At 42.1% G+C, this 12,863-nt stretch overlaps 1 protein-coding gene across 17 annotated transcripts in view; it reads right to left on the bottom strand.

Annotated features, from left to right (window-relative positions):
- Positions 1-12,863, bottom strand: part of PCNX2 (pecanex 2) — a 309,218-nt gene that overhangs the window by 138,725 nt on the left and 157,630 nt on the right. For all 17 annotated transcript variants that reach the window (XR_012414710.1, XM_015440348.4, XM_005539760.4 and 14 more), the window contains one exon: positions 11,470-11,647. Coding sequence is in view for 16 of the 17 variants with exons in the window: in XM_015440348.4 (XP_015295834.3) it covers positions 11,470-11,647 (178 nt within the window). In the remaining variant the exon portion in view is untranslated. The remainder of the gene's footprint in view (positions 1-11,469; positions 11,648-12,863) is intronic.

The following is a 12,863-nucleotide window of genomic DNA, read 5'->3' as shown; positions in this document are numbered from 1 at the left end:
AGTTAGAAAGTACACAAAATACACACACACACACAGAGCGGGGGGGGCGGGGAGAGAGAGAAGTGGGATTATACCACAGAAGCTGCCAACTGAAGAGCTCCAAGTAGCCAAAGTTTAAAAAATTTGGGAGACAAGATAAATATTAGATTATAACCCAAGTATAAAATAAATATCTGAGCCCATACTGATACGAATGAATGAATTTGTCTCTTTAGACAAATCTCCCGTGCAGAAGAATTCAAATAATTTAGGTACTTTCCCCCAAAGGAAGTGAAATATAACTTCCCATTCCTTCAATGTGGGCTGTGCATAGTGGCTTTCTTCCAAAGAATATAGGATGGAAAAGAGGACAAAAGGGTAAATTGCAGTGGAAAAAGTTTATGAACAATACTTAAGCCAGTTAATCATGCTTAACATTAATGGCAATATGATGATTCATGTTAATATTATAAATCTTTTTTTGTTTTGTTTTGTTTTTTTTGAGACATAGTTTCGCTTTTGTTGCCCACGCTGGAGTACAATGGCACCATCTTGGCTCACTGCAACCTCTGCCTCCTGGGTTCAGGTGATTCTCCTGCCTCTGCTTCCCAAGTAGCTGGGATTACAGGAGGCCGCCACCATGCCTGGCTAATTTTTTGTATTTAGTAGAGACGGGTTTCACCATATTGGTCAGACCGGTCTCGAACTCCTGACCTCAGGTGATCCACCCACCTCAGCCTCCCAAAGTGCTGGGATTACAGGCATGCACTACTGTGCCTGGCCATAAATCTTTGATATAATGTGATGAGAATGATACTTGACCTACATGGTTTTCCTCCCAAAAACACATAACCCTAATAAAAATACGAGGAAAGGATCAGACAAATCCCAGTCGAGGGATAGTCTGTAAAATACCTGATCAGTACTCCTCAAAACTGTCAAGTCATCACAAACATGGAAAACATGAGAAACTATCACAGCCAAGAGGAGCCTAAGGAAGCAGGATAACTCAATGTATTCTGAATGGGACCCTCCAACATGGAAAGGACATTAGACAAAACTCAGGATGTCTGAATAAAGTATGAACTTTAATAGTAACACACTATTTGGGCTCATTAATTATGACAAATGTACCATACAAATGTAAGATATCAGTAACAGGGAAACAGGGTGTGGGGTATATGGGAATTCTCCATACTATCTTCATGTCTTTTCTGTAAATCTAGAATTATTCCTCTCTCTCTATATATATATTTTTTTTAAATGAAAGGCCTCACATATTTATTACTGAACCCAGTCAACCAACGCATTCACAATAGATTCAGAGAGGAAAACACGTCGAACTCTCCAGAGAGTGGTGACATTTTCAGTTTGATATGGTAATGTGATCGTGACCTTCAGACAGCACAAATATGTGTGCCCTCTCATGTGCAATTCCTTATAGACCCAGCTTGGTTCTTCTCCAATGTCTCCTTTGGAGTTGTACCTGATTTTATCTCCAGTTTTCATCTGAATCCACTGGGGAATGGGACGATTTTGCTTTTGTTTCTGGGCCAGGAATTGCTTAATCTTGAAAGTCTTGAGAGAAGACATGGCGAGAAGCGGAGGCAAGAACACACCACGATGGCGGAGAAAGGAAAAGAGAGGCCAAAATATATTAAAAAAAAAAAAAAAATCTGACCGGGCACGGTGGCTCACGCCTGTAATCCCAACACTTTTGGAGGCCGAGGTGGGCGGATCATGAGGTCAGGAGTTCAAGACGAGCCCAGCCACCATGGTGAAACCCCCATCTCTACTAACAAAATACAAAAATTAGCTGGGCGTGGTGGTGGGTGCCTGTAATCCCAACTACTCGGGAGGCTGAGGCAGGAGAATCACTTGAACCCGGGAGGCAGAGGTTGCAGTGAGCCGAGATTGTGCCATTGCACTCTGGCCTGGGTGACACGAGCAAGACTCTGTCTCAAAAAAAAAAAATCTTCTTGTAATATGAATGCAAATGAAAGACAGTTGTGTCTATCACAACTAAGTGGAATGCTTAATGATTCGATGAAGGCAAATCTCTAAAGACAATGCTGTGGACCTAGATATGAATGAGAAGAGATTTGGGAAGAAAGAAAATGTGGACTACTTTCAGACTGTTTGACAAAAACCTTTAACATCTCAATCCAAGTAGAATAAAAAACAGAAATGGAAATTGAACACCCTAGAAAATGTATCATGGGCATAGTTCACTGAAAAAGACCATATAGTCATTTTGTAGATTCCCACTCAAAGGGAAGTCCTCGCCCTCCATCAGAATACTGGTAATGGAAGTTAATGTGTAAGTTTTTAGGTTATTATAATAAAGACAAGTACAGAGGTATCATTTATTATTTCTTGCTTAATTTTTTTCAATTAACCAACCAACCACCTGCCAGGTTTAGTTGAATATAAAGTTTCCACTGTACTGGTCCTTCTTCTCCTCATTCTCATTCTCATTTTCTCTCTCATTATTTCTTTGTTATCTATACTTTCAAATGACAACCAAGCGGCTGGTATGTAATCCAGACAAATTTTCCATAGAAAGCTGTAGACAATTTAAGTTTTATCAGAGCAAATGTACTTTCTTAAGGATAGGATGCCGTAGGGTATGAAGAACACTAGGCCTTATGGATTGAAGTTATTATGAGGGTTAGTCTTATCCAACAGAGAACAAACTGTGAAATGACCTTACTGAAAATTCCAGGATTATGAAAAAGATCAATAAATCTGACAAGTCCATTCTTCAGCACAGTGAGGGAAAGCGAGCTAAAAATAAACTGAAAATGGAGCATGAATCAAAACTATCTCACCAAAAACATAATGTAGGGATGCTATGACCACCATCTTATTTCAGGATAATGAGAATTAGTCCACATACTGACCCTGTGAAGGAGATGGGTGCAGATGTTATCATCCAGAAACTTGGAGGAAGCAGAGGGAAACACACTAAGATTAATGGCACCAGAGGAAATAACATTTGTTGTTCACGGTTTTCCTGGCTAGGAATGCCTAAGGACTCAGTTCTGGTACTAAAAGTGTCAATGCTTGCATTTTAAATGTAGAGATGGCGTCATTACGTCATTAAGTGCACATTGCAGACTAGTCTTTGCATCACACATATTTAGCATGCTTATTCCTGCAAGGGCAATGGACTAAATCCTTCACAGGTAACAAAAACATCATGTTTAACACCATTCACCTCTTCTGGACCAATAAAGAATCAACAGCCCTAAAGTGGTTGCGACTATCGAGTTTTCCGTGAAAGACAGCCTCACTGAACAACATATAACAAAGTTCCCAAACACCCACATTTAAATACACTGACCTGTGATCAATGAACATACTTGGTCATTTACAAATAGGTATTGAGACCTCACCCTACTAAGGGCACTAAAGAAAGCACAGAGGATACAAAGAAGGAAGAACGGAGTACCTGACCTTGAAGAACTCACTCTAACGGTGTCAGGACTACTGTGCTGTCAACCTTACCAGTGGCTTCTCTGTTGCTAAATCTAGTAGTGGCATTTCAGTGTTGAGCTTTGATTTCTGAAGGCTCTGGCATTGCTGAACTATTCCTTCTTTCTTAAAACTGTTTTCTTTCTCGCTTTCTATTATACTGTACTTAATTTTGTTTCATGGGTCATTTCTCAATCTTTTGTTACATCCTTTTTTCTCTACCTGTTTCTTAAATGCTGGTCATCCCTGTTGGTAGCAATATGTGTTTTGGAACGATTCTCTACTGAGACCCTTTCAAGAGCATCATCTTGACCCAGCAAGTCCAATCCCAGCGGTCTGTGCTTCTAAAACACTCACAGGCACCAGTATGTTAAACATGACCTTCTGTGTAGTCCAATGCAGCGGCCACCTGCCACTTCCATCTGCTTCCCTTGACTTCCAGTCCCTGTGGTTTGGTTGAAATTCCAGGGGTGGGCAGGCAGTCCAGGACTCATCAGCTAGGGAACCCATATCCTTCCTGCCATTGTACCTAGTTCAAGAATGAACATGTGACACAAAATGTCGATGAGACTTCTCCCCCACTCCAAGACTTTGGCTGAAACTATCAAGAAAGATACTCTTTCTTTTGGGTGAAGATTATTAGTCATAAGAATGCTATAAATGTAGAACTGCTAGTGACCATAATTACCACCACGCAGAGACAGCAAGTCTAACTATAAAGTCAACAGATGGGAGAGAAGGAGAAATAAAAACAGAACTTCAATGCCATCATTAATGCCTTTGGGTCATTCAATAAGTTATGTAAACTGTTAAATTCTCTTTTGTCAGCTGGGCACGGTGGCTCACGCCTGTAATCCCAGCACTTTGGGAGGCTGAGATAGGCAGATCACCTGCGGTCAGGAGTTCAAGACCAGCCTGGCCAACGCGGTGAAACCCTGTCTGTACTAAAAATACAAAAATTAGCCAGGTGTGGTGGCAGGCGCCTGTAATCCCAGCTACCCAGGAGGCTGAGACAGGAGAATCGCTGGAAGTTGGAAGGCAGAGGTTGTAGTGAGCCGAGATGATGCCACTGCACTCTAGCTTGGGTGACAGAGCAAGACTCCGTCTTAAAAAAAAATCCTTTTCCCAAAAATGTCTTTCTCTTTTTATTATTCCCTAATCTAGTTAATGACACCCCCTTTCATCTAGTCACTGAAGTATGCTGAGAGCTCTCCCAGAGGCGGCTTTCACCCGCAGTGCACTCTCTCCCGAATCTATCTGGTCACTAAACATAATCAACTGTCTCTCAAATGCTTCCTGAATTTGTTCCCTCCTTCCCCTCACTTCTGCCACCTCGGTTCAAGTCCTCATGAGTTGCTTGGATGACTGCAATAATCTCCTGTTCAGTTCCAAGACTCCGTGCCTTCTCATCATTTATTCAATTCCACAAAGGGATATTTCCAAAATGCAATTCTGATCTGTTTTTCCTCTGCTTAACAGCCATCAGCCGAAGTAGGAATGAAGTCCACACTCTGTAGCATGGCATGCTGGGTCCTTCGAGATCCATCTCACAGACACCTCTGGGTTCATCTCTTACTTTCCCAACCATCCACTCCCCTTTCCAGGTTTTCACACTTCCCAAATATCTCGTGGTTTCTGGAATGTGCCAACTCCTCTCTTGCTTCTGTGCCTTTACACATGCAACTTCCTCTGCGTAACTCACTCCTCCCTGCCTTCTTTGCCTGACTTACTGATTCTTCCTCAAAGCTTAAGGTGAGCATCGTTTTTGGTTCTCTCAGGTTAGAGTGGGCACTAGCGCTCATGAAACTCTACCGCTATCACCTCCCTTATCATCCTTTCTTGTAATTATCTCTTTACTTGTCTGCCTCTTTTTTCAAACTCTCCAAGCAGGGAAGGCAGTATCACAAAATACAGACTCAAAGCCAGACTGCCTGGCTTCGAATCCTGCCCTACTATTATATAGCTAGGAGACTTTCTGGCAATTCACTTAATTTCTGTGCCTCAGTTTTCTCACCCGTCAAATGAGGCATATCCACCCACAAAGCTGTTATGAAGATTACATATGTTATTATGCACAAAGTGTTCAGAACAGTTCCTGGCCCACAGAAAATACCAAACAAAGATTTGGCATCATTTGTATCACTAATAATCTTTGTATAATACCTAGTGCAGTGCCTGACAGGCACCCAGTAAGTGCTCAATGAATGAACAATTGCTTTTTTGAACTAAGTATTTTGAACAAGTACTTCTGTATAAGTATGTACTTTTTAAAAAAGTGGCTCAATTTTAATCCAAGACTTTCTACCTGTACTCACAAAATAAGGAAAATGCCATTTAGAAACTTCAATTTCAAATAACTTGAACCCCCAGTGGGGCTGTCCATGAGAAAGCCACACATCACGGTTCTGGTGTGATCATTCATACAGCTTTATCATAAATACAACCTCATGCATTCATTTTGATCTCCTAAGTGGCAAAAGTGTTATGTCCCATGTTGAACTAATGGCCTGTAGAATTTCATGTTTAATGTATTCTGGAAATGCTGGCAGAATGATCCTATGGCAGGATTTTCTCAAGTTCTGCTTCTACATCCTGTAACAACCCAAAGTTACCACGATTTTAAAAACAATGTTTTTGTTTGTTTGTTTGTTTGTTTGTGTTTGAGATGGAGTTGTGCTCTGTCGCCCAGGCTGTAGTGCAATGGGACTATCTCGGCTCATTGCAACCTCCTCCTCTGGGGTGCAAGTGATTCTCCTGCCTTAGCCTCCCAAGTAGCTGGATTACAGGCATGTGGCACCACGCCCAACTAATTTTTGGATTTTCAGTAGAGACAGGGTTTCACCACGTTGACCAGGCTGGTCTCAAACTCCTGACCTCAGGTAATCCACCCACCTCGGCCTCCCAAAGTGCTGGGATTACAGGCATGAGCCACTGTGCCCAGCCAACAATGGTTTTTAAGAACTTTTTCAGGGCCAGTGGGAGGTCATGAAAGAGTACTGTCATCTTTGCTCCTGTAACAATCAATATTCCTTGCAACCCAATATCCTCATCTGCACGTTTTACTGTACCCTAAAGACCAAGACAACCAGAAATGTCACCAATGAATAACAAAAGTTCTTAAAAGAAAGGAATGACTGAAGAAGCAAGATAAAGAGAGGGACCGGATGGAGGAAATGAAGGAGCGAGGAAGAAGAATGTGTGGTTGGAGGGTCACACATCTCAGGAAGGGACATGCTGGGACCCTTCTTTCTCACTGCCCTCCTACCCTCCCCAACCGCCCCCTGTCCCCAACACACACCCACCCACATATCCACACACATGCAAGCCCAGGGCGCCATTCAGTAGGAAGTGTCCCACCCACCATCTCAATACACAGGCTACACTTAACTTGTCTGGTGGGTTCCGGCCTTGGAACTCAATATTTCCACCCCCAAACTTTTTTTTTTTTTTTTTGTAAGATGGAATCTTGCCTTGTCGCCCAGGCTGGAGTGCAGTGGTGCGTTCTCGGCTCTCTTCAAGCTCCGCCTCCCGGGTTCCTGCTATTCTCCTGCCTCAGCCTCCCAAGTAGCTGCGACTACAGGCACCCGCCACCATGCTCGGCTAATTTTTTGTGTTTTTAGTAGAGACAGGATTTCACCGTGTTAGCCAGGATAGTCTCGATCTCCTGATATCGTGATCTGTCCATCTTGGCCTCCCAAAGTGCTGGGATTACAGGAGGGAGCCACTGCGCCCGGCCCCGCCATCTCCCACCCCCCCTTTTTTTTTTTTTTTTTAACCAGGTCTGGCAGACTTAAAGAGACTAGGCAATAGTCATTCTCCAGACCTCAGGAGGATTGGGGGATTTGGGGGCTTAGGGAGGTAGAGAATATCATGCGGGCAGGGCCTGGGCCCTTTGGAAGCCATCTGTTTCCTTCCTTGGCCTCCTGGCGCTTTGATCTCACCCTCTCACTAATCACTTCTCTCCTCCCTTTCTACCCATAAAGCCCGAAGGATTAGAGGCAACCGACTCAAAATAATACTGTGTCCTATATTTGGGCAGCTCCTTTCTTCTGAGGAAACTGAGTGCCCATCCAAATGTGTCTTCAAGAACCTCACAGCCCTTCTGTGAGGGGGGCTGCCAGGCTAATAATAATTCTCTATTTAGTGAAGCATGAGCAAGGCTGAGCGGAGGGCTGGGGGACATCTGCAGTGGTCAGATGACAGGACCTGTTATAAGCAGGGCTTCCATGAGTCTAGTGGACAAGCAACATTTCACATTTTGCAAGTAATCGTCCCAGAGAGCAGTATTGCCTGTAAGCACAACAGTGGAGGCTTCTAGAAAGCCCCTAGGAAATACATTCAAAGAGACTTTTTTTTTTTTTTTTTTGAAAAAAATACATTAAAATGAGCAGAATGAAAAGGAGCTATCAATTAGGACCTTCAGGCAGAATCTTTATAGGGGACCTTAACTGTGAACTTCTCCTTGATATAATCATCTTCTGTCACTAATATCCACTGGTTTTTCTCCAGGAAAATCACAGACACTCTCTTTCTTTCACTATATTCTTTTTCTCAGAGAGTAAGATCTTGCTTCTCATTCCAGAAAACTCATTGCCACCAGCTCTCTGAAGATGAAGAGTGATCAGGCATTAGCGGGAGGTGAGATTGGCCAGTACTCAGAATCCCCAACTTTCTGACTTGCCGCCTACTTTCCTAGCTTTTCTCTCACTAATTTTTCTTTTCTTTCTTTGATACTTAGCCATTATCCCAGTCTAAGAGTGGACTATTCAAATACTATGTGCCAATGCTCCCTCAATTAGAGAAAATAAGAAAGCTGCAACTCTGGTTCTATCTGAAATTATTCATATGCTAACTGGTGCTTCAAAAAGATGATGGCAAAGTGAGTCAAATGCCTGCACAACCAAGATTTTGTGCATTTCGCTTTAGATCATGTTTGTTTGTTTGTTTGTTTGTTTGTTTTGAGACAGAATCTCACTCTGTTGCCCAGGCTGGAGTGCAGTGGTGGGATCTCAGCTCACTGCAACACGTCACCCTACCGAGTAGCTGGGATTACAGGCACCTGCCACCACATCCAGCTAAATTTTTTTTCTATTTTTAGTAGAGATGAGGTTTCACCATGTTGGTCAGGCTGGTCTCGAACTCCAGACCTCAAGTAATCCACCCTCTTCAGCCTCCCAAAGTACTGGGATTACAGGCATGAGCCACTGTGCCCAGCCTAGATCATGTCCTTGTCAGGTTCCACCCTCCCCATTCTGCACAGGATGTCGCTAAGGGTCTGCACCGACCAGAAGGATGACTGACAGCCATGCTTACTCCCTTTCTTTGTGCCTTGAAAGCCGCTTTGGGTGAGATACCCACTTTGAGCCACATATTTTTGTCAGTGGACTGCTGTCGGTGCAGAACGCTGTCAGGATGGGGAAAGATGGCCTGTGCTCCCATAAAGGAAAGCCACTCTTCTCACTACAGATATGGAATTATTTAGAAGCCAGGCTCTAGGACTCTTACAGAAAGAAACCTCACTCCTCTTCTGTTCACCTGGAGCCACTCAGGAATACAAGATGATATGAAACTGACAGTTTAGTGTGGAAAAGTGGCCACGTTCCTTCATAAACACAGTGTGTCACTTCTCTTTTTCTACTTACATACAGCTTTAAAAACACAACCTTCTATTGGAGAGTATGTTCTACTTAACTTTTTTCAGTTATATTGATAAATCCTCCTATTTATATTGATAAATAGCTCCTTTTCATTCTGTTCATTTTACTATATATTTTTTTTAAAGAAAGGCATTATTTTCCGTTTTACAGGAAACTGAGACTCAGAAAGGAATACAAACATCATTGTGTCAAAATGTAAATAATGCCTGAGTCAGGATTGAACTCTTTCTGGCACATTTTACATCTTTTTTTTTTTTTTTTTTCTTTTTGAGACAGGGTTTCATTCCTGTCATCCAGGCTGGAGTGCAGTGGTGCGATCTTGGCTCACTGCAACCTCCACCTCCTGGGTTCAAGCAATTCCCTTGCCTCAGCCTCCTGAGTAGCTGAGACAACAGGCACATGCCACCACTCTTGGCTAATTTTTGTACTTTTGGTAGAGACTGGGTTTTGCCATGTTGCCCAGGCTACTCTTGAATTCCTGAGCTCAAGCAATCTGCCCATCTCAGCCTCCCAAAGTGCTGGAATTACAGGCGTGAGCCACTGCGCCAGGCCACATTTTACATCTGATGATAAACTCTTACTCCTGCAAGCAGTGAAATAATTTCTAGTAACTTCACAAATAGTTTAAAGATTATAGGATATAATGCTACATTTATTATGTGAGATAACAGAATTTGATACGTAAGGAAGGAAAATCGCTTATGGAAGTCTGTGATTTGTACAGTAAGAAAAATGGGATAAGTTAATCAGAACAAAACAGAACTCAGCAAACAGGAAACAAATGTTTGACCAAGGCCAGGGTCTACAATAAAATACAGAAATTGGGGCAGGCTGCAGAAGTAATAGTGAGAAACCAACGGAAGATAACACAAGAGGGATGTAGGTGACTGAAAATTAGTACCCAGTTGGAGTTATAAGAGGAAATTGGGGGCCAGGTGCAGTGGCTCCTGCTTGTAATCCCAACACTTTGGGAGGCCAAGGTAGGAGAATCACTTGAGGCCAGGGGTTGGAGACAAGCTTAGGCAACATAGCAAGACCCTATCTTTACAAAAAGTCTTTAAAACAATTAGCCAGGCGTGGTGGTGCATGCCTGTGGTCCTGATTACTCAGGAGGATGGGGCAGGAGGATCACTCGAGCCCAGAAGTTGGAGGCTGCAGTGAGCAATAATTGTGCCACTGCACTCCAGCCTGTGAGTGGCATTGTGTTTGTGAAGGAGTGAGACTCTTTCTCTAAAATAAAAAACGAAGAAATTCACGTGCAATGATGGGGTGGTGGCAATTACTTATGAGGCATCTTTAGTATGATACAAGAGTTTTTGATTTTTGTTACCTAAGAGAATCCAAGAGAAAGGCAGTAGAAGGGAAAGGTAAGTAATAGAAATAAAATAAAGATGAACAGAACTGATTAAGAGGTGAAAAAATTTTAAACATTTAAAATTTAGAAAACCTTACAATTAAAAAGATTATTAACTAAAAGGGGAAAGGTGTTGCTGAAGTCAGTCTCCACAAGAAACCCCATGGCTGCTGTATTCAACTGGGGTTGTGAGTGTGAACACCACGCGAAAGAGGTTGTATCATCACTGAGTTTATTTACCAAGAGTTGTTCCAAATTTATTTCTGTTTCTGCTTACAAACCTAGGTTTCATTACAGTGATCAGGCTAGATATGGTCATGGAGAACCCCCAAGTATCCAGAGGATTTTATTTCTCTCCCATTAACTAAACATTAGATACGAGCCCCATATATTTGCCTGAATTATAAGTAGGATTTCTCATTGCCCATGTATAAATTTGCTCAACAGATGAAATCTTGACTTCAGACAAGCTAAGCATGTTGGAAATACTCCAAGAGACCCTGCTCTTGCATACCAGTTCTTTAAATTTACTTCAAGAGGCAAAAAGAAAAGAGAAGAAAAAAGGAAGGAAAGCAGGAAGGCAGGAAGGTGGGAAGGCAGGCAGGCAGGCAGGAAGGAAGGAAAGAAAGGAGGCAGAAAGGAAAGGAGGGAGGGAGGGAGGGAGAGACCAGAGAACTTGGTTGCTAAACTTTCATTCATAGCATTTTAAGATCTAGGGAAGTTTTATAATGAGATTGTTAACAGAGAAGAAGGTAATAAAATTTCGAGTCACACTAATGGCTAATTCATTTTAATTAGTGATTTTTAGCAAATAACATGGCATACTTACATTCCATGGGCAATTTTCCCCAAATGGCAGCCAGAGTTTAACATACATGTATAATTCAATTTCATATCCTCCCATAATTTTTTAATAAAGAATAAGTTTTAAACTCTTAAATCATTTGATGAGAACAGCTCCCTTTAAAATGTTAAAATGAAGAAAATAGCTAATTCACTTGCCTTGCTAAATAAAATAGACACCATGAAGAAATCCAGTAAGAAGCTCTCTGAAATATCTTTGTAGTCAAAGTGGAAAAAGATGACAGTGAAGCTCAAGTTAATAAACTGGTAAACTGGGTTGCAAAATGAAGTCCGCAACAGTTTCATGCCAGCAATGATCATCAGAAAAATGTCCCAGCTGTTGGAAACAAAAGAAAAGATGCAATCAATGACAGCATGCACACTGCTAGGTGAGCTTCATTCGCTCACATTTCTCCAGAACTGATGGTGCATTACGCACTTCACAGGCACAAAAAGTCAATCTAGGGGGCCCCGTTATTGTCTGTATTTCACAGGGGTATAAACTGAGCATCAAGGAATTTGAGAAACTTGTCTAAGGTCGCAAAGGGGCAGAACATAAACAGAAATTCAGTCCTGAGTGACTCTCAAGCACATTGTCTGCCATTACAACAGACGTTTTCTTTCCATCACATGCTTTTCAAAGTCCCTCATGTTCTTCAGCAAGGGCACAGAGCTCCTTCTGAGCTTGTCTGAATTCACTACTGCAGTGATGATGGACATTTCCCAGAAAGCCTCGTGCCAAATGAGAAAACAGGCAACATGCTGCCCCTGCTAGAGTCAGCTCAGTGTATGCCTCTTCATGAGGAAAGAATCCAACTGGAACAGTGACATAACAACAGATAGGAAATTCCGAATAGAGAAAATAATCCAGTATCTTCATAAAGCCTTTTCTATTTCTACATATTAACTTCTAATGTTTCTCAGAATATTTGTCATCCTAGTGAACATAAGGTTTCTGCTCTCCCTTTTTGTTGTTTAAAATTATATCATCAATGTTTTCTTCTCCCATGGAATGGGCCTTTTCAGTTAAGGAGCTCAGCAAAACAGTTAGGTGAAGAAATACCCTTCTAAGATTTTGCTTTGAGGACTGAAGTCCTGAGTGCTCTTGCCTAAGGGGTTAGATTGTTATTATCTACCCACGTAGGGAGTATGTGTCATGTGTACAGTTCTCCAGATGATAAGGTCAACAATGAACAATCCATCTTGAGATTGGAGGACAAATGATCACATCACAAAGTAGCCCCAGAGAGCAGGCAAGTGCCTTCTTGAAGGGCCTGGCTTTCTGAAGAAAGGCACTGCACATTTTCACCAGATTCCCTCCAATTCTAATGTGCTAGAATATTTGGCAACTGCAAGACAGAGGTGGGAAAATTTCTAGAAGATGGTTGCACTTGTAAGACAGAGGCTTTCTTTCCCTGGCTCAGTAGAGAAAACTAGGGCCATGCCTCCATTTCCCTAAACCTAGAAGAATCTTGGACTCAGGACCCTTAGCAGCATTATGAATATCTTATCTCAGAATGAGGTTATTTAAGAAGTACAAAATTGTCATTTTT

The sequence above is a fragment of the Macaca fascicularis genome, chromosome 1 (assembly GCF_037993035.2).
Source record: "Macaca fascicularis isolate 582-1 chromosome 1, T2T-MFA8v1.1".
NCBI classification, from domain to species: Eukaryota; Metazoa; Chordata; class Mammalia; order Primates; family Cercopithecidae; genus Macaca; species Macaca fascicularis.
Note: the sequence above shows the minus strand (reverse complement) of the source record. Positions and strands in the feature narration are given on the sequence as shown.